At 45.7% G+C, this 24,909-nt stretch overlaps 1 protein-coding gene across 2 annotated transcripts in view; it reads left to right on the forward strand.

Annotated features, from left to right (window-relative positions):
• Nucleotides 1-24,909, forward strand: part of SLC6A5 (solute carrier family 6 member 5) — a 54,642-nt gene that overhangs the window by 15,596 nt on the left and 14,137 nt on the right. For both annotated transcript variants that reach the window (XM_017858395.1, XM_017858403.1), the window contains 7 exons: nt 2,905-3,037; nt 12,214-12,348; nt 13,484-13,587; nt 16,215-16,339; nt 21,850-21,962; nt 22,714-22,845; nt 24,018-24,117. In XM_017858395.1, coding sequence (XP_017713884.1) covers nt 2,905-3,037; nt 12,214-12,348; nt 13,484-13,587; nt 16,215-16,339; nt 21,850-21,962; nt 22,714-22,845; nt 24,018-24,117 — 842 coding nt within the window. The remainder of the gene's footprint in view (nt 1-2,904; nt 3,038-12,213; nt 12,349-13,483; nt 13,588-16,214; nt 16,340-21,849; nt 21,963-22,713; nt 22,846-24,017; nt 24,118-24,909) is intronic.

Genomic DNA, 24,909 nt, shown 5'->3' on the forward strand with positions numbered 1-24,909 from the left:
CTTTCTTTTTCTCTTTCTTCGAAGAGAAACCCAATGAATTAATAAATATTCAATTTGCAGACCAGAGGTGTGGGTGGCCCAAGGGATGAGATCAGAGAGGAAGGTTTTTTCCCTGGTTTGGCTTCCAAGAGCAGATTGTTGTGTCTAGTGAGCCTGGAAAGCAGAGCTGGATGAATGATGGCAGTAGGAGCAGAATCAGTGTGGCTATAATTCATGATGTTGATGAAAAGCCCATTTCAAAACCTTGATCCAGTGTGATCTAAGTGGACTATCAGTTAACTAGATTAGTTTTTCTTCCATCTGCACTTGGCTTCAGGGAGGAGAGGCAAAAAGAAAACAAGTCATGTTCAAAGTTTTAGTTTAAATAAGAACAAATTCATTTTTTTCCTTTTTTCAGAGCTTTGCCTTAGTTTTGTACTTTTCAATATTGGTTTTGCTAGACATTGGAGACTGAGGTTCAGGGATACTTGAAGATCCTTAGCTACCACTGGAAGATTTAGTGAAGTTCATGGAATTATTTTTTTATTTTCTTTCTTTCTTTTTTTTTTTTTTTTTGAGATGAAGTCTCGCTCTGTCACCCAGGCTGGAGTGCAGTGGCACGATCTCGGCTTACTGCAACCTCCGCCTCTGGGTTCAAGTGATCCTCGTGCCTCAGCCTCTTGAGTAGCTGGGACTGCAGGCACGTGCCTGGCTAATTTTTTGTATTTTTAGTAGAAACGGGGTTTCACCGTGTTAGCCAGGATGGCCTCGATCTCCTGACCTTGTGATCTGCCCACCTTGGCCTCCCAAAGTGCTGGGATCACAGGCGTGAGCCACTGCACCCAGCCATGAAATTATATCTTAAGGGAGATAAATGTAGACAGAGTTCATCACAGGGTACGTAAAAAGTGTTCTCTAGCTAAACTTTAATTCAGAGGTTGTAAATTCAAATGCACTCAGGCATGGCAGGATTATAAATGAGTAAAGTGAAAATAAGTGAGATGATAGGGAGGGGTGGGGACTGTGGCAAACCAAAGAGGCTGCCTGTCACAGGTAAAGGAGGTCACTGGTGCTCAGCTCCTCTGATCACTGCCTTGTGAAATTGTGGGGCAGTGCTGCCAGAGCTTCTATTTTACAATAAAAGATGGAAATAAAATCTGGATTTTTATGTGATCTCTCCTATTTTAAATGGCAGCAAAATAATTCAAATAGAACATGGGGATCAAATAAAATGCATTAATCAATGAGCTTCCAGTTTGTGGCTTTCACTTAGATGATAAGTGGTTGCTGATACCTAGACTCTTCTCCCAGTTGTCATTAATTCCTATTCCTGTTTTTTTTCCCCTGTAGACTCAGAGTGTACATGGTTGTTCCTTGCAGAACAAAAGGGAAAGTTACCTAATTGATTAAATAGTCCCCTTTGACCATAATTACCATGGTATTAGGGGTGGGCCTTTAATTATCCCTGAGCACTGAGCAACTGTGTCTGACCTGGTAGTATGATGAAATCTGAAAGACTGCCAAAAGCAGGTTTGCAAATCATTTGCCAGTACACCTAATCCATGCAGTCTGGTGTACTAGAAAGTGATTTGCAAGCCTGCTTTTGGTGGCCTTTACTAATCCTTTGGGGCCAGTCTTTATTTCGAAGAAGAAATGTCATCAGGAGTTTCTTGGGACTTGTTTGAGGTCCTACAATTGAAGCGTGGAGCAGTTGAGACAGCTAAGTCGTGGAATTGTTGACTATGTGGTTTATCTATTTTGGGGATGGGACATGAGGAAGGTCCTTTTCCTCACTTGGGAAATATGGTCCTCAGGGTTTTGCCTTGGAACCAAGTTTAGTTCCAGCCTTGGTCTGCCCGAGTCAACTCTGAGTCCAGGTTCTGCCAGGGTTTGGGCCTGAAAGAGGCTCTGTCTGCACAGAGTTGGCCATCACTGTTATGAAAAACATGGCTGTGTGTTGCCAAAGAGCCTCTCAAGCTAGCCAGCTGGACCAGGAGTGGGGCTGCTGCCTACATTTCCCTCGGCAGGTCGGAACGTCCTGGGCCGTCATTCCCACAGTCCTGCGAGCCTGGATGCTGGCTTGCCTGTTCTTTAGGTCACAGAAAAATGTCAACCTACAAACACAGCGTTTCACAGAGGATGTATATCCAGATGGTTGTGGAGTAGAAGGAATTGTCTGAATCTGTTATCAGGCACTGTCCCTGAAGCTGCCTCCTGTCCTCAGGGGTGAGGCTGCCCTGCTAGCCATTTGGCCAGGCAGGCCATGATGTCTTCATTTTCTATACAAGTTGCCAGCAGCAGCTACAGCTGACCAGTGGCCTCTTCTGTCGGCAGCTGCTCATCTCTCTTAGAATGTTTTGCTTGAGCAAGGTCTAGGCAGCCCTGCTTTTATAATTAAGCCAACCTCAGCCTCAGGAAATGCCCAACACAACTTGAACTACAATCCAGGGCCACATTTTTAGTCATTCAGCATATGCAGTTTCCACTATGTACTAATTTTTAAAATTTAAAACCACACAACTACTATCAGAATAAATTCTCATAAAAGAGTAGAGCAATACAGAAAACACACAAAAATCACCCTTGACGGTTCAGAGTTTCTGTTGCACTCCTCCTGGGGATGTGCTAGTGAGAATGGAGCTGACAGCCTTGTCCTGAAGCCTGCCCAGGGCCATGAGTGGCCTCCCAGCACATAATCAAGAGGAGGGTAAATCCAGCTGGAGTCTCTGCAGACGGCTGTGGGCAAGAGCCCAGACCAGCAAATTCCCCATAGCCTGATGTGATTAAGTCTGCAATGGTGGGGCGGGTGGAGGATGCTGGAGTTTTGTGCAAGGCTCCTGGCTCTACTGGAGGCTTAAAGCCTGCTGCCTGTCACCTCCGTCTCTCCTTTCTATCACTTCCCCCATCCCTCCCTCCAATTCTCAGGTACTTTGTGCTGAAGATTTCTGCAGGGATTGAATATCCTGGCGAGATCAGGTGGCCACTAGCTTTCTGCCTCTTCCTGGCTTGGGTCATTGTGTATGCATCCTTGGCTAAAGGAATCAAGACTTCAGGAAAAGTAAGCACTTGATTTATCTAAGTAAGAGAAAGCTGTGGGATGCCCAGGGGTGGTTGCTTTAGGGAGAGGCAGAGCACTGGGAAGAGAGTCAGGAGCTGTGGATGCTGATTCTGACTCTGCCCTGGGGCAGCTGAGGGGCAGTGGGCAAGTGACGTCACTTTCATCTGCAAAATGGGGATAATAACACCTTTCTTGCAGGGCTGTTTTAAGGGTTAAATGAGACACATATATACAGAGCTCCCAAGGGATGGTGGGGGTACTCTGATTAGGATTTCCTTCCTTTCCTCTCAGGGGTGGCCACTCATTCAGCAGAAGGAACCTCCCTGATATCATTCGGTCACTTCCCCTAAACTCTAGAATTTGTGCTGCTGGCCTTTTGCCTCCTGGTCTGGCTGCCAAGTTAGTTATTGCTTCTGCCAAGAAGCTGCCTGAAGATCAAGACTGTGTAGTAGATTCCCTCTCCTCACTCCTGGCCACCATGTTCGTGGCCTTCCTTGCCTTTCTTTCAACCCTAAGCTTGACACTCTTCTACCCCATGTGCCCCTAGCACTAAAGGAAGATGGTCCTGCCCGTGGAATTTTGGCTGAGCAATTACTTGGTAAGGGTCACTTAGTGATCGCTTGGCTGGGCCCTTTGGAGATGATGAAACTCCCACCCAAGCTCAGTTCCAAGCCACAGAAAGAGAGGAGCCCATGGAACCTTAGACCACAGTGGGCATTGTTGTAGGGTTCATGGTAACATTTCTTCATCTTGCAGCCTTAGAAAAACCTACTGAAGGCTGGGTGCAGTGGCTGTAATCCCAGCACTTTGAGAGGCTGAGGCAGGTAGATCATCTGAGGTCTGGAGTTCGAGACCACCCTGGCTATCATGGTGAAACCCTGTCTCTATGAAAAATACAAAAATTAGCCAAGCACGATGGGGGGCACCTGTAATCCTAGCTACTCGGGAGGCTGATGCAGGAGAATCACTTGAACCCAGGAGGCAGAGACTGCGGTGAGCCAAGATGGCGTCACTGCACTTCAGTCTGGGCAACAGAGTGAGATCCTGTCCCGCCGGACACACACACACACACACACACACACACACACGAAAGAAAGAAAAGAAAAGAAAAGAAAAGAAAAGAAAAGAAAAGAAAAGAAAAGAAAAGAAAAACCTACTGAAGAGTTAACCAGTTATTCCAATACCGTGCAATAATATTTAATTACCCCAGGAGATCTTTGCATGTTTTAGGATGAAACAAAAATGTCTTTAAGCCCCAAGGAATGAGGATGTAATGGGGGATTCTGAGACCATAGGTTATGGCGTTGAGATTTGGTCTGTTATCCAGGCCAAGGATTTCTGCGATTGTGTTACAATCAACCAACTTCTGAAGGATCGGGTCTCATCGGGAAGGTAATCAGTGCCATCTTTCACCCCCGGGCATGCTTTGCACCCCCCATTAGACACCCAGTCCTGGCACCTATTAGCCACATAGACCAAACTGTCTTCTCCCTGGGGACGTGGACATTTTTTGATTACAGCTCTTATTAGTGCTTGCTTTTCATGTCATCTAATTCCACAGTGACTGGAGTGGTAGATTCTGGCAGGTTTGTCAGGGTTACCTGAGGCAGGTGGTACGCCTAAAATCACAGAGTGTGGGGAGAATCAGGCCAGCTAGAGAGAACCAGCCCAGGAGTGAGGAGACCTGGGCCCTTGTCCTTGGGGACTGCTCATGGTGTTTGCTGTGTAGGGGTATCTCTACTTGGGCAGTAAAACGTGGCTGAGCTTCTGATTTTGCTCTTAGCTTTAATTTCTTTTTCTTTCTTTCTTTTTTTTTTTTTTTTGGCCAATAAATGAAAAGCACATTTTCCTAGCTGTTTTAGAAGTTCTCAGTTTCCTCATTTTTAAGGTGAGGGCAGTTGGACTGGGTGATGTCTAAGGCCCTCCAGTTCTAAGATTATTCTGTCGGACACTTGCTGGGTGACTTGGAGGTTTGGGGGCACTTTTACTCTGTGACCTCAGTTTCCCCTTCTGTAAAATGAGAACTGGGACTCAGTGACCCCTGAGGAAGCTGCTGGCTTTGAGTGAGTACCACGAGACTGGATTGATTGTTTTTCTAAGGTTATAGGGAGATGGGAAATGTTAACTTGACCCTTATGACAATACCCAGCCTGGCCTGAGGTTTACTGGACCCCCCACCTTCTGTAGCTTGGAGCTGAGCTTGGGTGGGATTTCCATAAACTCCAAAGGGCCCAGCCAAGTGATTGCTCAGTGAGACTAGCCAAGTGTCTGCTCAATCAAAATCCCATGGGCAAGACTGTCACTTATGTAGGTGGCCAGATAGGTGTCTAGTAGTATAGGCTGGAAGGTGAGACTGCGGGAGGAGAGGTGATAGGTGAGGAGGGTGAGAACAGCACCTTTTAATGATGTGAGGAAGAATGGCCTGTGGCTCCAGTGTCAGACCAATCTTAGTTCAAATCCTGGCTCTATCACTTTCTAGTTGTGTGACTCCGGACAAGCTATTTAACCTTCAAAACCCATTTTCTTCTCTGTAAATTGGGGAAATAGTGCATAATACTTAGGATTGCTATAACGATTAAGTGAGATATGCATGTTACTACCTGGTGTATGGTCAGTTATTAATTAACATGATCTCTTTTCATGTTTATTATTCTGAATGGCTGCTGTATTGACTGGGTATTGTGCCACTTCGACATGTCCAGAGCAGAGGCTTTGTTGGGGAGATGGGAAGAGAAAGAGAGCTTTGTTGAACACTGTATGCCAGGCGCTGTGCTGGCTGCTTCACATGCATTAGAAGCACATTGATTCTCACTTTGTAGAGAGAGACTGAGGCTTGTCAAGGTAGAGTAAATTGCCTGAAGTCACAGAGTTTTTAAGTGGCAGTAGTGGGATTTGAATCCAGGTCTATCTGACTTTGAAGCCAAGACATTTTTTATTTTTATTTTTATTGAGATGGAGTCTCGCTTTGTCACCCAGGCTGGAATGCAGTGGTGCCATCTTGGCTCACTGCAACCTCCGCCTCCGGGGTTCAAGTGATTGTCCGGCCTCAGACTCGCGAGTAGCTGGGACTACAGGTGCCCACGACCATGACCGGCTAACTTTTTTGTATTTTTAGTAGAGACAGGATTGCACCATATTGGCCAGGCTGGTCTTGACCTCCTGATCTCAGGTGATCCCCCTGCCTTAGCCTCCCAAGGTGCTGGGATTACAGGCGTGAGTCATCGCGCCCAGCCGGCCTAGACTTTTTCTAATACAAGACATTCTCTCCCAAGAAGGGGTTATTAAGAATAGATAGTAAATGAGGAATTCTGGAGCCATCATTTTCATATAGTGGGGAAAAAATCCCCTCACAGTGAATCAGAACCTGCATTTCTACCCAGTCTCTGCTGTGTTGCTGTGTGACTTTGGGCAGGTCACAGGATATATTACAGCTTCATTGTCTTCATTTGCAAAATCAAGAGTTAAAATATTCTCTAGGATTTTTTTTATCTTATTTTCTCTTAATCTTATTAGTCTGTGTTCTTTTGGAATGGCATGGCAGCCAGTTTTTTCCACTGATTTAGAATTTAATTCTTGGTGATAGATTTCATAGGCTTTCTGGAATAGGAAGTTTTGAGCAGGTATATTTTTCTTTTAGATCTGCCAACTTATCTCTCTGTTTCATTGAGAAAAGTTTCCAACCAGAGATCAATGATCAATTTCTATTTTAAATAAAGAATACCACCAGAAATAATGAATCACAATTTACTATCCTGCCCTGGGCTGTGCAGACATTAATCACAGAGCATTATTTGGGCGCTAAGGTGGATGCACAGCTGAAGCTGCTTTATGATGAACGCCTTTGTGATCGAAATCCCAGGAACACTGTCATTTTTATGCAAAAGAAATGTCATCCTCTTGCAGCCAGATAAGCTCAGTTCCTCTTGTTTAGGGCCTTAGGAGACAGGACTAGCAGTTTGCTTCCTCTGAGACAGGTCTTCCTATTTCACTGTTGGAGACTTTTCCGGCAGCTAGAATTTCAGAGGCACGGGCGACCAGCACACAGCCTGAAGGTCAAATGCAGCCCACCTGCCCTCAGGGGCGCCTCTGCCTGAGAGTTGTGACAGCGAAGCAAAGCTAACCTAATTAGCTCATGCGGGTTGGTGGGCTTTTACCACCTGTTCAGGGGTCCTATGGTGAGAAGCATGCCTGGAGGTGTCAGGCCAACAGGCTCAGATGGGCGAGTCAGTGTCATTCCTGCCACGTGTAATTCATTACTGTTCAAGTTTAATTCCTCTGACAATACAGTGTGGAAGCAGGTGCCTTCTAAATCTCCCCTGACACAGAGGAACTAGCTGTGCAGAAAGCCTCCGTGCCCACCTGACTCACATTTGAGGCATTCCCAGGATTTGTAAACCAAACCGTTGGCCCTCTCAGTTCACCATGATCACCATCTAAAAAATGAATGCATCACCTGGGTGAGGTGAACAATTGCCTAGAGTGCAAAATTGAGAGGCACTCACTCTCAGGTTCCCGAAGTGCAGGGCCAGCACCTGACAGTGAATTCCTCCGTAAATTTTGCACCCTAGGTGCCTCCTGTCTCACTTGCCTCCCCCTAGTCCTGGCCCTGCCATACACATTTCTGATTGTGTGGCCCATAGAATGGCGTTCATGGAAAGAGTGGCTTTGGAGTAGGGAAGCTTTGGGCTTAAATCCTGTCTGAAGACTTTGAACGAGATATTTAATCCTTTGTGAGATGCTTAACCTGAACCTCAGTTAACTTCTCTGCAAAATGGGACAAATATACCTGGCCACAGAGGGAACACAGGAATGATGGTGTCTAAACAGCCTCCAACAGTGAAATGGGAACAGTTGTATCTTAAACTCATGCCAGCCTTGGAGATTTCCTCCTTAAGCCACCGCCATCTAGGTCATGTCCTCTCCTTCACCTCTTCCTTCCATCCTCACTTCCCACCAGCCCCAGGTGGTCAGGGGATGGAAAGGATACTCCTTAGTTGTCTCGCATCCCATCCCCATGCTGTTTTGGGGGCAGGAAAGTCAGGCTGGTCAGGGCCTGCCCTTGTAGCATCTCCTCTTCCCAGCCCCACCTGACAGCTGTGAGGCCAGCCCTGAGATGTCAGATGCCCTTGGATTTCCTAACATCCACGTGTGGAAGGGCTTCACTTCTCCTTAGACTTCAAGGAGAGGGAAGGAGAGAAGCAGGTTTGGTAGAAATAGAGAGGAGCTGGCTGCTGCCCCTCCCTTCCATCCCTAGCACTACAAGTTCTTTGAGACAAGGAGGGAGGAGAGACTGCTGTTCTGTGGGGCAGGGAAAAGGTATCCCTGGTGTCGCAGTAGAGAGAAAAGGAGGGCAGCCCATCCCTGGCAGCTCTGAACCTGCAGCCAGGAAGAAGGAGTTTGGCCTTGAGTAATTGGGTTTAGAGACAGAAGTAACTTCCCCATTTCAGTTCGTGGCAACTCCACCCTTTCAGTTGCTGAGGCCAAAACACTTGGGAGTCACTTTGACTCTTCTCTTTCTTTCACACTCCCCATTAAGTCTGGTGGCTCCTCTTGAAAATGTATCTGGCAACTGTTTCTCACCAGCTCCATTGACAACACCCTGGCTGGAGCTATCCCCATTCTTTGTCCCTTGCCTGCTGGCTGCTGCGGCTTCCTTACTGTTATCCCTGCCGTATTCTTGCTACATAGCAACTGGGCGATTCTGTGGAAAGGTTAGATCCTGTAACCCCTGTGCCTGAGTCCCTGCCATAGTCCTGTTGCCCACAGAGTAAGAGCTCTGCCTGGCCTCACCTAGTCTGCCCCTCCCTACTCCCACTTTGCCAATCTCTCCCACCTGTGCCCCATCTCTTGCCACACTGGCCTCTTTGCTGTTCCTAGGAGTCAGGCACACTCCCTTCTTAGGGCCATGATTCCAACTGTTCCCTTCATCTAAAATGTTCTCCCAGACATCCAGTTGGCTCACCCTGACTTTCTTCCTTGACCAACTTCTCCCTGAAGCCTTCCCAACCATCCTCCCCACACCCCACCCCACTTACCCAGCTCTAATTTTTCATTTTTTCAATCCACATATCACCTTCTAATATACCACAAATAATACTTACCACGATTATTGTTGGTTGATGATCTCCCCAGCTAGAACAGAAGCTATTCAGGGCAGAAATCTTTGCTTTGTTTACTGATAGGTCCTGAACATTTAACTGTCCCTGGCACATATGAGTTGCTCTAAATATATAAGTATGTATGTTCATTTGAACAAGTGGAGTGACCCCAAGAGTTATAGAGTTATATCTTTTTTTTTTTTTTTTTTTTTTTGAGACAGAGTCTCACTCTGTCACTCAGGCTGGAGTGTAGTGGTGTCATATTGGCTCACTGCAGCCTCTGCCTCCTGAGTTCAAGTGATTTGCCTGCTTCAGCCTCCTGAGTAGCTGGGACTACAGGCGTGTACCACCAGGCCCAGCTAATGTTTGTATTTTTGTATTTTTATAGAGATGGGGTTTCACTCTGTTGGCCAGGCTGGTCTCTATCTCCTGACCTCAAGTGAGCTGCCTGCCTCGGCCTCCCAAACTACTCGATTACCACGCCCGGCCTCCAAGAGTTATTTCTTCATCTCAGCTCTAAACTTCCCCAACTCATCTCCCCCTGTGAGTCCTTGAATCTGTCCTCATCTCCTGAAATCCCACTTACTCTGGAGCCCCTACCAGGTACTCAAGTCTGTGCAGGCAGCGTGTGGCGGGGGCCCTGTGTCCCTCTCATGGGGCAGGTATTCCAGTTGCCCTCAGAGAGAGGACTGCAGGTGGGAATGGAGGTGGCCCTGAACCAACAGCCATCACCCCATGAATCAGAGAGCCCAGAGTGGGCCTGGATGGAAGCTTAACCTCAGCCTCTCAAGTGTCTTTTTTTTTTTTTTTTTGAGACAGTGTCTCGTTCTGTCACCCAGGCTGGAGTGCAGTGGCACGATCTCGGCTCACTGCAAGCTCCACCTCCCAGGTTCATGCCATTCTCCTGCCTCAGCCTCCCGAGTAGCTGGGACTATAGGCGCCCGCCACCATGTCTGGCTAATTTTTTTTTTTTTTTTTTTTTTTTTTTGTAGAGATAGGGTTTCACCATGTTAGCCAGGATGGTCTCGATCTCCTGACCTTGTGATCTGCCTGCCTTGGCCTCTCAAAGTGCTGGGATTACAGGTGTGAGCCACCGCGCCTGGCCTTAAGTGTCTTTTAATGCACTTTTTGGACTGTAGCCTACCTGTAAGCTGAGCATTGTCAATGCTATTAAGTTGAGGACTGGTGAGTCCTAGGCCAGACTGTGAAATGGTACTTTTGTTTCCAGTGCCCTGGGCCGGTTCCACTTGGTGTGTATTGCAACACTGTACTCTTCCAACAGCCCCGTGAAGAATCTACTGTTGCTGCCACTTTGCAGGTGTGGGCACTGAGGGTCAGAGACTCAGAGAGGTTAAGTTGCACCACAAGGTGACCCAGTTCGTAAGTGCTGGAGTCAGGATTTGGACCCAGGCTCGTGGGACTGCAGAGGCTGAGCTCTCACACTGTTCCTTCCACTTCTGCCAAATCCTGGTCCCAAGCCCTCACCTTGAGGTTTGATGGACAGGTATGGAAGGAAAGGTCCCCCCACCTACCATGTTCAACTAACCCCCAAGTTCTGCTAATGTTACCTCTCAAATGTTTCTCTTTTCCTTTTCTTTTCTTTTTTCTTTTTTTGACATGGAGTTTTGCTCTTGTCACCCAGTCTGGAGTGCAATGGTGTGGTCTCTGCTTACTGCAAACTCCGCCTCCTAGGTTCAAGCAATTCTCCTGCCTCAGCCTCCTGAGTAGCTGGAATTACAGGCACCTGCCACCACGCCTGGCTAATTTTGTATTTTAGTAGAGATGGGGTTTTGCCATGTTGGCCAGGCTGGTCTTGAACTCCTGACCTCAGGTGATCCACCCGCCTTGGCCTCCCAAAGTGTTGGGATTATAGGCATAAGCCACTGCGCCCAGCCTCCCAAATGTTTGTTGATGCTGGTCCCTCCCTCTCTTCCAGCATCCAGGAGTAGTACCCTTTGGTTGGCATTCAGGACCTCCTATGACATGATCTCCTCCAATGTCTCTAGTCCTCCACCCCCCCACTCTTAGCCTCAAGTTTATGCTGTGCTGATAGTGAGTAGGGCTTTGCCTCACACACCTGCCTTGCCCATGTGCCTCCTTCACCTTCCCACCTTGCCTCTCCTCCTCTAAGCTGCACTTGTCCAGCTCAGTGTCATCTCCATGAACCTCTTAGTAGACTCCTAGGTTGAGCACAATGCCCTTCCCTGAACTTCCATAGTGCCCTGTGTGTAATTCTCTAGCTCATTATTCAGACATTGTCTTTGTGTTTTCTGGGTTAGGAGCCCCTTCACCTTTGTGCAGCTGATGCCTGGCACAATGGCCAGCTCATAGGAGGCCCTCAATAAATATTTGTTGAACTTAATGCCATTTAATAACCTGCTGTTATAAATCAGGCACCATGCTAAGTCCTATTCATGCATTAGCTCATTGAATCCTCACGATTGTCTGTAAGAAGGGCGCTATTATCCCTGATTTACAGATTCAGAAACTAAGATTCAGAGAGCATAATACATTGCCTAAGGTCACAGAGCTACTCAGTGCCAGAGGTACAATTTCATTTGAACCTAAATGCGTCTAATTCTAAGATCACGTTCTTTTCACCTTACGGGACTGCCCCCACTTATGTGTATAAGCAGGGACGGAAAGCTTAAGCTAATAGGATTCATCTTTAATGGTTGAATTTTGGTGCTCTACCGGGGGTGGAGTAGGAGCTGGGGAGGAGGGAGGCACAGAGCCCCCCTCCCTCCTTTCCTCTGTGGTTCCCTAAGGAGTTGTGTACTCATCAGCTGGGCTGGGTGACATCTACCCCAGCCTTCTGGCTGTAGGCCGACTCATCCCATAGCCTTAGGTCTCTCCTAAGAGGCTTTATTTCTAGCTCTCTCTGACTCACCTTTGGTCCCAGTGCCTTCCCTGCTTCCCCAGCCCTGTCTGCATTTGGGGAGAACTACCCTGATGTGCTCTCTGTCACCCGCTTGTGCCAGGGTGGCAGCCCTACTCCTTCCCGGAGCAACGCTCCTTCTGCACAGGTGCACTCTGCAGGGCTGCTCCTTCCAGCCTCTCTGCCCATGGCTTTTCTAGGTGGTGTACTTCACGGCCACGTTCCCGTATGTTGTGCTCGTGATCCTCCTCATCCGTGGAGTCACCCTGCCTGGAGCTGGAGCTGGGATCTGGTACTTCATCACACCCAAGTGGGAGAAACTCACAGATGCCACGGTGGGCTTCTAATTTTATTTGTAACCCGCCCTGGGGGGAGTGGTCCTCTGGGATGCTTGGGCAAAAAGGGTTAGACTTCCTCCCCCAGGGAATCCCAGTGTGTGCTTTTATAAGAGCCTGATGATCTTGGTATATTATGCACTCAGGAAATATTTAATGAGAAGTGGACAACTGAGGGTTTTTAGATTCCTGGAATAGTTGTCCTACATCTGGGGTTATAGTAGAGGCTGAAAATGAATAATGAAATCCCCTTAATAGCTTTGGGCTAACTCACACCACTTATCTGTTACTAATTATAGAGTGTCAGAGTGTAGTTTTGCTGGTGGGAAAATAACAGCATTTAGTGTAAACCACAAGCGATTCTATTTTAAAAATATTTTTACCTGAATCTTTTAAGGGCTCAGACACATCTGAATACTTTTATACACCCACACAGGGCCAGCACAAGCTGAACTTTCTCTTTGCATATTCTGTACAGGCACATCTAACTCTAAAATTTCCAACTCAAAAACCACAAATGAGGGGGTGATTGTCGAAGGGGAACTGACTTTTCTCACCTTAAAGAAAATTCTGCTTTTCCAGGGTGTGTTAAGAACGCATAGCTAGGATTGAGTTTGATTGCACATAACAGAAAGTCTCCACTTAATGGCAGGTAGGACGTGACACTATAAAGTCTACAGCGGCATAGAGGTTGCTTTACTAAGATTGGTGCTACAGAGTTTCAGAAATTTAATAGCAGTTGTAATCCGCAGAAATGTCAGTTAAAAAAGGTTTTGATTTTGCATCCGTTAATATATTTTGCTGTTGTAAATTATTTTCTGAGAGTGTATTGACCTAAAGGAAGGACTCTCCCTTCCGTTTAGCTTTACAGGAGAGAAAAGATGAGCATGGTATGTAGTGTAGTTTTTTGAGTTCCTCACCCATGATAGAGGAAGTTAAAATCTCACAGGTAATTTACTGTGCCTTTAGTTTCTAGCACAAGTGATTTATGTTCTCATTGGTGTTGATGTCAGGAGTCATCTTGTCCCTGATGTTTCCCCTGGAAACATGATATGGCACTGGGTGTGTGAGACTCTCCTCCCCTGGGGCCAGTCTCCTTTATGGATCTTGAATCTCTTTCCCTTTTGCCTCTCAGGTATGGAAAGATGCTGCTACTCAGATTTTCTTCTCTTTATCTGCTGCATGGGGAGGCCTGATTACTCTCTCTTCTTACAACAAATTCCACAACAACTGCTACAGGTATGTAGAGGTGCTACAAGATCTGGGCATAGCTGGTGAGTGGGACAGAAGAATGGACTGAGTTATCAGACACCTGAGGTCACATCCTCACATTTCATCTTAGGGAGAGCTAGAGATTTGCCTCTGGCCTAGGACAAAACAGGTGCTAAGGCCTAGGCACTGTCTTTTGAAGGCCTAGATCCTCACTTACACACCTGGCTCTGATACATGGTGGAGGCTCAAGTGGCTATTTATAGGATGGAAGCAAGTTTCTCTGGAGGTCACTGTGCGGCCAGCTGTGTTCTGTGATAGTCATTTGTGAGCTACCTAATCTGTGGATACAATGGACTGTGCCTTCAGATGGTCTTCCCTCTGTGTGTAATCTCTTCTTATAAAGACACCAGTCATATCAGTCACATTGGATCAGGGACCACTCTAATGACCTCATTTAGCTTAACTACCTCTTTAAAGACCATCTCTCCAAATACAGTCACATTCTGAGATACTAGGGATTAGGATGACAAAATATGAATTTGATAAGGGTTGGGGAACGGTAGGAAGATACCGCTCAGTTCATAATGGCCTTGAGTAACAGACTATGGTGTTTGAACTTCTTTGGTCACAACTGCTCATTAACCATTGACCCAAGTTAGTCTGAACGCCATTAAAAGGTGAAGCATTGCTATCTTCTTTATTAGAAATGAGGCTGTGTGGTGTGGCAGAAATAACCCAGGCTGAGAGCTGGAAAGTCTAGATTCACATCCTGGCCCACACTATTAATTAGTCCATTACCTTCCCCTGGACCTCAATTTCCTCATCAGTAAACTAAGGGGTCAGTCAAGGTGGATCATTTGCTGCACACTTCTAGGCTTTGCATGGTACAGGCATCATCTCATTCTGTCCTGGCAACAGCCTAGGACAGACTCATTGCTGCCATTTCAAATCAGAGTGGAAAGGAAGTGGAATGCTCAAGGTCATGCCACTAAAAGGCAGGAGAACCAAGATTTCAGTGTAGCCCTGGGTTCCAGTGTAACCCATCTAGCCGTGACCTCACATTTGAGACCAGGATGACTGAAGGTAGGCTGGGAAACCCTGGCTGTCTTACCAGCAGCAGGCTCTGCGATGAAGGTAGAGTTGCTGGGCTCTCTTCCCTCCCCTGCCCCTTTGTCCTTCTCAACCCTGTGTGTCCCAACTCCAGGCTACCCTCACATTTTAGGGTCATTTGACTTTCCCACTGCCTTCTCTTCCCTCACACATAGTTCCTGTCCTGGAGCCGACCAAGGCCCCATCTCCTCAATTTCTGTTCTGATGGACAGATTTACCCCTGCCCCTGGAACAATGTCTTAGTTTGTTCATATTGCTCTAATGAAATGCCATAGACTGAGTAACATGTTTTTCTTTCTTTATACATTTTTTGCTTTTATTATTTTTAAATGACACACAGTAATTATGCATATCTATGGAGTACAGTGTGATATTTCAGTACATGTATACAATGTGTAATGATCAAATCAGGGTAATTAGCATATCCACTACCTCAAATAATTAGCATATCTACCACCTCAAACATTTATCATTTCTTTGTATTGGGAACATTGAAAATTCGTTCTTCTAGCTGTTTGAAAACATATAATAAATTGTTGTTAATATAGTCATTTTATAATGCTATAGGATGATTTTTTTTTTTTTTAAGATGGAGTTCTGCTCTTGTTGCCCAGGCTGGAGTGCAATGACCAGTCTCGGCTCACTGCAACATCCACCTCCCAGGTTCAAGCAATTTTCATGCCTCAGCCTCCCAAGTAGCTGGGATTACAGGCATGTGCCACCATGCCCCACTAATTTTTTTTGTGTGTGTGTGTATTTAGTAGAGATGGGGTTTCACCATGTTGGTTAGGCTGATCTCAAACTCCTGACCTCAGGTGATCCACCTGCCTTGGCCTTCCAAAGTGCTGGGATTATAGGCATGAGCTACCGTGCCCAGCTGGGATGGTTGTCAATATAGTCATCCTACAGTGCTGTAGAGCACTATAATTTATTTCTCCTATCTACCTATATTTTTGTATCTTTAACTGACTTTTGGCTATAAATAACAGACATTTATTGCTCACAGTTCTGGAGGCTGGGAAGTCCAAGTTCAAGGTGCCAGAACATTCAGTGTCTGGAGGGCTGCTCTCTGTTTCAAAGATGGCACCTTGTTGCTGTGTCCTCATATGGTGGAAGAGACAGACATATTCCCTTCAGCCTGTTTTATAAGGGCAGTAATCCTATGAATTGGCTCTGCCTTCATGACTTAATCACTTTTCTAAAGCCCCCACCTCTTAATACTATCAAATTGTGGATTAAGTTTCAGCCAATGAATTTGGGATGGGGGGCGTTCAGACCATAGCAGATGAGTTGAGATCCCTTATATAGAATGTGGAGTCAGAGCTTTGGCCCAGAGGCCCTGAATCAGGGCTATTAGGGGATATCTTTTGAGCCTTTTGGTGCTTTTTAAATGAGTCCAAGGGAGCCTGTGGTTAGCACATGAACATACATGTATATGAAACATGTGTAAGCAAACACGTGGGCACACATTTATGTGTCCTTCCCCTTGTTCCTTTCTACTCACGAAGCACATCTAATGGAAAACTCTGGTCTCTTCTTTCCAGGGACACTCTAATTGTAACCTGCACCAACAGTGCCACGAGCATCTTTGCCGGCTTCGTCATCTTCTCTGTTATTGGCTTTATGGCCAATGAACGCAAAGTCAACATTGAGAATGTGGCAGACCAAGGTACAGGACAGTTGTTACCCTGCTGTTGCAGGGCAGGTCCCAGGCCCATGTCACAAGCTCCTAATTTATACTATGCTGGGAAGTTGGCCTTCTGGAACAGGATAGAGGGTGGAGGAGCCCAGGTCCTTCTGTATAGTGGGACCGAGGAAGGCTCAAGTAGGAAGCTCACTGCAGAGTCAGAACTGGCTTGTCTCTGACTAGAGGGATTGCTTTAAAAGCCCCCTTTCCTTCTCGTCTCCTCTCCTTCCTCTTACCTTGCCCCTCTTAATTTAGCTCCAGCCTATAGAAGTGAGGGTTATGCCTGTTAGGTATGAGTAGAGAATTTATTAGGCAAACCATTGCCTCAGGAGCTGATGTGGGCACAGGCTGCTGTAGGATGACATTCCTTGCAGAGGGCCCTGTTGAAACCAAGGCTTAGTGAGAGAACTGACTTCAGAGGAGCATTTTCCTTACAAAGCACTTTTCTGATTGTTAGGTCAAATGTGCTTTCAGGGCCTTCTGCTTAGTTAGCAATGCAGACCGGCAATTTTTTTCCCCAGTGGGTAGAAAGGTTGGATCGTGCTGGGTGGGTGGAGAGGCATGTGGAATAAATGTTTACTCTCTATCCAAATGATCTTTTTTATTAATGGCTAACATTTGTATGATGTTTTCAAGTTTACAAAGAACTTTCATTTTTATTTCATTTAATCCATATTACTAGGACACCATTTTGCAGAGAGAACGTTCAAGATTTTAGTTTAACTCTTCATTTTCACCCAGCCTGGATACACAAAGGATTTGGATATTTAGTAGGTTTCAGTGATCAAGGGATTTCATTGTGTTTATTGTTTACCATTATGATCTCATTCTCAGTTCAGACATTTATGGGATGCCTAGTGTGTTGGTCCTGTGCCTCATGCTGTGGGGCACGACTATGGCCCTGGACAACCAAGGGGTGTACCTGTGAGAGGCTTGTCTGGGCAGTTATCTTCCTTCAAGCAGCTGACTGCCATTCTCAGATAATGTTTCAGATGTGGTGAGAGAACTAAGCCCTGGAAATGTCACCTTTTTGGATACTAAGATTTCTTCTGGTTCCCTAAGGATAATTCATTACTGCGCCAGTTCATGCTGATAGTACACCGGGGGCCTCAAAGAGTTAAAGAGCCAGCAAGTTCCAGGGGTGCAATTATCTCTCCCTGGAGAGACTGAAACCCTGAGGGGTGTTTGGTTCCGCAGCAATGCATTAAATTAGAGGGGCCCCAGGAGATAAGCAATGGCTCTTCCTGGTTGAGAATTCTCAGATACCCTGGGAGGCAGGGAGGGAAAGTGAGAGGGTAAACAGGTTTTGTACTTAGAGGTACTGGAGTCACTTCCAGCTGTCCTGTAATCTCATTTCCTCCTAGCAGAGTGGTTGGAGCAGATAGGTTCTGTCCCATTTTCTAGAAGATCTTAGGCATTTTACTTTCTGTGACATTACTGAGTTGTTTTGGAACCAGTGGCGAACCTGCTAGAGACTAGGAATCCTGAGATGTGGGCCAGGTTAGTAAACGATTCTGAACTCTTTTCTGCTCCAGGAAAGGGATTTCTGGGGAGATATTGCAAAAACTCAAATAGAATGTTGTTTATCTGGCATGTAAAATGCAGCCAACAAATTGCCCATGTTTTCCTCTGAAATTTCTCCTTGCCAGTGTTTTTTCACTTCCTTTGATTTGAATAAGGATAAGGGCACTTCTAACAGGTTCTAACCTGTTGTGTTAATACTTGTCTCTGGCACAGGGACAGTGGGCCTCATCTCCCACAGGAGAGGGTCCATGAGATCTTCTCCCAGACCCACTGGGGAAGCTTTCCTGCTCATCTGAACCTGCATGTATTTTTATATGTGCTTTACAGGCTTGTCTTACTTGCCTTGATATGATGGAGGCTCTGCAGAATATAGGACAGAGATTTGGGGTCAGGTCTGCATTAAACCCGAGCCCCATTTCCTCCTTGCTGGGCAACACTGGCATATAGACATTCAGGCCATTTTTGCTGACCCAACTTTGGTAACTAAGTTTTGACCTTTAGTCAAATAGAGGTTCTCCTGAATGACCGAACACTATTCGATTTAGTTTACCACTCCCTTCTAAAAGAGGCATTTCTACCAAAATGATCATCCGAAATCTTGGTCTTATCAAAATTTTGAGGGGCTGAGGATGGGTGGGATTGATGAAGAGACCAGGCTGTCTTTTGCTTTTATGATAGGCATAGGGAAGGGGTCATGTTCTTCTTGGGGATCTTCTCTAGAAAAGCAGCTTCCAGGGAAGTTAGCCCTTCAGAGCCATCTCCCCACCATATGCATTGCCACCTATGGAGCAGTGACTCATGTGTAGAATCTATCCTGAAGCCAAACAAAGATGCTTATCCAGCAGCAGAAAAACTCAGACCAGAGTAGATAAGCAGAAATGTGCATATTTATTTAGCATTCTCAGGTGTAGGTAACTCTCAGCTAAACAGAGCACTAGAAATACTACCTTGGTTCCCTTGCCCCTTAATAGTTCAGATACCTTACTGATCAAAATGAGCATTCTCAAACAGCACTGACGCCCCACTTCCATGCAGCCATCTGCCTATCACCTGTATCCCAATCCTTCTGCCCACAGGCACAGAAGTCCAGCTGGCATATCCTCAGAGAGCTCATTCAATTTATAATAGTTATCACAGCAGAGTGGCTACCCAAGCTGTGCTATGGGCCTTGATGCATTGCATTGACCAGAGCCCCTTGCTGTGTCTTTAGTGGCGCTCTAGGATAAAGGAGGTTCTCATGGTAGGATCTCTGGGGACTCTGCTTAAGTTACTGAAATGCAGAGCCCCTTTGATCCCGTTTCACAAGACCAATAATAGTCTATGTTTTCTGAGTTCCTAGTATGTCCAGGCATTGTTCTAAGCTTTTTACTTGTGTTGATGCATTTAATTCTCACAGAAGCTTTATAAAGGTAGGTACTATTACTATTTCCATTGTGTGGATAAATTAAAGTTTTTCTAGAAAGAACAAGTGACTCCCCTAAGTCCTCTGCCAGTAAGAGGTACAGCCAGTTTTTTTGTTTTTTGTTCTTTTTTGAGATGGAGTCTTGCTCTGTCACCCAGGATGGAGTGCAGTGGTGCCATCTTGGCTCACTGCAACTTCCGCCTCCCCTGTTCACACCATTCTCCTGCCTCAGCCTCCTGAGTAGCTGGGACTACAGGCTCCTGCCACCATGCCTGGCTAATTTTTGTATTTTTAGTAGAGACTGGGTTTCACTATATTGGCCAGGCTGGTCTTGAACTCCTGACCTTGTGATCCACCCGCCTTGGCTTCCCAAAGTGTCGGGATTATAGGCGTGAGCCACCGCACCCGGCCACCAGTTTTTTAATCCATGAGGAAGAGAGCCTGTACTCCAGTCACTGGGCTCTACTGCCACCTAGTGGGAGAGGAGAGAGGCAGAACTTGGCCTCCATCAGACTGGCCATATACTCTTGAACATCTAATGATGTTATTCCCTAGATGACTCCGCTCTCCATCAGCCTTGGGTAAGTAGAGTCTGCTGTAATTTAGCTTGCAAATTCCACCTTCACCTGGGTGCTTTAGCGAGGCAGCTGAAATGGAAGCAGGCTGAATATTTTGAAATCACTTCCTTCCTCTAAAAAAGCTGTAAAGCCCAAAGGGTGGAATCCTGTTAAAGTAAGCAGCTGAGGACCTCTGGTAGTGGCCTTTCAAGACCTTCTTGTTGGCTTTATGGGCATGACTGTCGCAAGAGCATTAAACTGACTTCCTTGTTGTTCTGCATTTGAGACCTATTTTGAACTTTAGTTTAATACAGACTTTTCTTTTATGGTTCACATAGGGAGCCTTCAGAGACTGGCTCTACAGTCTGTTCAATAAATGCATAAAGTGGGGGAATCTCAGGCATTTGAAGCTTTATATTTTAAATACACCAAGGCCCTAGGCAATATCAGGAACTAACAACCTGATAAATTCCAGTTTAAAAAAGTGCTGCTATGCTTGAGTTATAAACATTCTAGGTGCTGCGACTTCTGGCTGCAGATGTGTGCTGGCTGTGGATTATCCCAGCGCCCACATTCACTTGTCTCTGCCCATTATCATTTAGTTTTCTACTTACAGGGAAATTCACAACTGCTGTGTCTTTAGCCACCTTTGGTTATAGTAATCTTCCCAGTGAGGCCATGAGGCAGGGAGAATGACTGGCAGGGTTTTATGATAGCAGAGAAAACTGCCGCTCAGACATCCCCACCAAGACCCACATGAAGTGTTCTAGAGTAAACCTGAATCAGAACCGCTAACTTCCAAGTTCATAGTCCACTCATAGTAGAAGATAATAATCTGTGGGTGTTGATGATGTGGGGGGTACTGGGCTCAGTGTTTTATCCGCGTTTTCTCATTTGTTCATTGTAACTACCTTATGAGGTCCTATTTTTATCCCCATTTTACAGATGGACAAAATTGAGGCTTACAGAAATTAAACAGTATGTCTAGGGTTGCACAGATGGTAAGTCATGGAATATGGATTTGGACCAGATCTGACCCTTAGAGACCGAACTCTCTTAATCCTTACATGATGTTTCATGCACCGCCCCACCAACCCAACTAACTACTAGGACTGGCACCATTTATACCAATAGTGCAAGATCCTGAAAGTGTTAGATTCATATTTTAGGTGAATGTTTTCTCCTGGAGGACTAAATAGGAGGAAGGGTAGTTAAAGGAAGAAATACTAATGCATTTCTTCCTAGACTTAATACTTAGGTGATGGGCTGATCTGTGCAGCACACCACCATGGCACATGTTTACCTGTGTAACAAACCTGCACGTCCTGCACACGCACCCCAAAACTTCATAAAATAATTAAAGGAAGAAATAATGTCATTCTGGTCATGTTCCAACTTTTAGAGCAGGGATTCTCAAACCTCTGCACTACTGACATTTGAGACAGGATAATTCTTTGTTGGCAAGAAGCTCTCTTGTGCACTGTAAGATGCTTAGCAGCATCCCTTGCCTCTACCTACTAGATGCCAGTAGTTATCCTACCCCTACCCCCAGCTTACCCCTGAGAATAAAAAAATGCCTGCAGACATTGTCAAATATCCCCTGGGGTGCAAAATCACTGCTGGTTGAGTACTACTGCTCTAAAGGGTAATTAATTACATTTTTCCTTAATTCATCCAATACGAAGATGGAGTTTCTCATCCTACATACATGGTACACAGCCTAGCCATGGAGTCCAGTAGAGTTGCCTCTGAGTCTCTGCTTAGACACTATTTTTAGGCCTCTCCTGTGAGTTCTCCTAGCTGTTGACCTAATTCCCTTGGTCTTTTTCTTCAAGAAGCCTATGGTCTAATTGAGGATATGGCTAGAGATGAGTGAAAAATAACAAACAGTGGAAGCAGCATATAAGAAATAATAAATGAGGATCTCAGCAGAGAGAAGGCCGTCTGGGCTCCAGGAAGAGCGGCCTTGAGTAGGGCCTGCCTGCAATCATCTGTCTCGTTCCTTCCAGGGCCAGGCATTGCATTTGTGGTTTACCCGGAAGCCTTAACCAGGCTGCCTCTCTCTCCATTCTGGGCCATCATCTTTTTCCTGATGCTCCTCACTCTTGGACTTGACACTATGGTGAGCCCCTTTGCCATCAGTCTCTATCCCAGACTCCTCTTGAAGACTCCCCCTCTTCTGGGTCCTGGGTTCACCCTTCAGGAGAGCGGTAGGCTTAGGGGTGTCTGAATGCTTCTCCTGAGAGATCTAGAGATGCTGAAGTGCCTGCGTAGGGCTCAGGATCACCTTGTATTTTGGGTACTCACGTAATGGTGCAAGAGAGTCGTCCTCTCTCTTTCCTTCTCCCTCTGTTCTATGTGGCAATTTTTAGTCTGTGTGCTTCCTGCCTTTGTGTCATTTTGCCACAGCAAATTCTGTAGGGCTGGATGAGAAATAATGTGAAGTCAATTTTAGGGAAATTGCTGTGGGGCTGAGACAACCACAGATCATGCTGACAGGTGCTCAGAGTTTAGTCCTTGGGTGCAAAGAGGGTTTTTCCTCAAGTAGAAGAGCAAATGCAAGGTAAACTGGAGGACAGGAATTTACATCTCATGAATACAAAATGAAACTTAAAATGTCCTAATGGGTGAATATGAATGCAAGTCTCTGGGGTTGGAAGTGCAATTTTAAAGCTCACATCCTACTTGGGTTCTCTTGGCTGCCCTTGTGGGCTGGACCCCAAGGAGGCTTTTAGACCCCTTGAGGGAATGCCATACTAAAAACCAAACCTAACACAAATACAGCTTTCCTGGATGGGACATGCAAAGGGCTTGGGGGTACCTTCTGGGTGGTACAATTTGACTCAGATGTTCATTTCCTGACATGGTTTCAGTTTGCCACCATCGAGACCATAGTGACCTCCATCTCAGACGAGTTCCCCAAGTACCTGCGCACACACAAGCCAGTGTTTACTCTGGGCTGCTGCATTTGTTTCTTCATCATGGGTTTTCCAATGATCACTCAGGTAAGCTGCCTCCTGGGCACAGGCTTGGGGTGGGGATAGGTGGGTGGGGGCCCCAATGGCTATCTGTCCTTCAACCCTTAGCAGCTCTCAGACCTTATAATCAAAGGCAAATCACTGCCATTTCCATGTAGATGGCAGCAGTTCATTAGGGATTCTGACTGTAGAGGGAAATATGTCATCTTGGCTACCAGTGATGCTTCTAGTATCTCATAATTGAGATGTAGCCTTATTGAGCCAACAAGGCAGGTGTGTCCTACTTTAAGAAAATAGAATACGTGGCTTGGTGCAGTGGCGCATGTCTCTAGTCCCAGCTACTTGGGAGGCTGAGGCAGAAGGATTGCTTGAGGCCAGGAGTTCAAGGTTGCAGTGTGCTCTGATTGCATTTGTGAACAACCACTATACTCCTGCCCGGGCAGTATCATGGGACCCCGCCTCTAAAAAAGTAAATAAAAAATTAGGAAAAAGAAAACAGAATACATAAAAATCTTTATTTACCAACTAGGTACATTTTCTGATAATTACTGTCATGTATGAGTCAACAGCCACTTCAGTTTCTTCTAGTCCTGAGTGTCTTGGTAAATTGTGTTAACTCACTCAGTATATATATTGCTTTTGTTGTCTCTGTGGCCTTGAGCAAGTTAACTACTCAGGGCTTTAATTTCTTCCTCTGTAAAATAATGGATTGGAATGTGAAGGTCTCTGCACCTTATTTATTGTTGGGAGACTTAAAGAGTGAGGTAGAGATACATGGGGATGTGTGAGAAATACCCAGAGATACCTAAAGGTCATCGGAGGGTCAACTGAATGCAGATACATAGGTGGATATGATCAATTGCTTAAAGCAAAAATAAAGCAATATGGCTGCTTTCACATATACTTCTTCAGACGTTGACCTTTGCCTTCCAAGAATAAGATGTTAAATCACTTTTTTTTGGTGCTTGTTATATTGATTAGCTCGGAGCCTGTTGAGGAACTGCTTTGCTGACACAGCAAGGCCTCCAGCTTACATGCTGGACCAGGTGTAGGTTACTGCTATTGAAAAGAGGGGAGATACATGGACTCCTGTTTGCACCTGACTCTTTTTAGGATTGAGATAACTGGCTGTTAAACGTGGGAAGAGATAGCCTGGCTCCAGGACGTATTTGATATTGGTTGTTTCTCTCTCCTGTTAGGGTGGAATTTACATGTTTCAGCTTGTGGACACCTATGCTGCCTCCTATGCCCTTGTCATCATTGCCATTTTTGAGCTTGTGGGGATCTCTTATGTGTATGGTAAGGAAATCACTGTGCCTGTTGCTGAAGTGGAGCTTGAGTGTCGGTAAGGCATTCATGGCAAGCGGATTTTCCATACTTAATAAGACAATACAAGGCTTAAATTGCAACTATTTAGGAAACCTAAGAGAGCTGTACCTTTGCTTCCAAACTTGCCTTAAGACCACTGTGATCCAAATTTAATAGGGAAACAAGAGGTGGCGAAGATGAAACTTAAAAATCTTTGTATCAGAAATTCCTAGGACTCAGATACCCCTTTGGGTATGGTCTGGCATGTGAACAGTTAATGCTTTTGAACAATGGCCAGATCAGGGAGAAGGAGGCTACTTTGCAGGCATGAAATTATTTCCTGATCTTCAGTGCCCATGCAGCTTGAATTGAGGGATAACTTTGTAGCTGGTCCCTGGGTACTGTAGTGAGAAGAGACCACTCAGCTCACAGATCCTTAGGAAACTTTATTAGCATCATAGGCGGCTGTGATGCAATATCTCAATCTCAGATTTTTCCAGGAATAAACTTCCAGTTGTCTTACAGTTTATCCTTCTTACTATCACAATAGCAACCAGCTCGCCATATCAGTGGGGCCATTATCAAGAACAAAAATGGTGAGCTATCAGATGTCATCTTTGCCTTTTGTGTGGAGGTGTTTGTCCTCGGGTTTCAAGGGTATCTCCTGGTCCCTTGTATGCACTGTCAGTTAAAGAAAGTCCTATTTGATTAAAGGCCCTACCGACTTCTTTCTGCTTGGAAGCCTGCTCAGAACTGTCCCGAGGCCTCACTAATATATATATA

This window comes from Rhinopithecus bieti, unplaced genomic scaffold (assembly GCF_001698545.2).
Source record: "Rhinopithecus bieti isolate Rb0 unplaced genomic scaffold, ASM169854v2 scaffold_2350, whole genome shotgun sequence".
In the NCBI taxonomy this organism is placed as follows: Eukaryota; Metazoa; Chordata; class Mammalia; order Primates; family Cercopithecidae; genus Rhinopithecus; species Rhinopithecus bieti.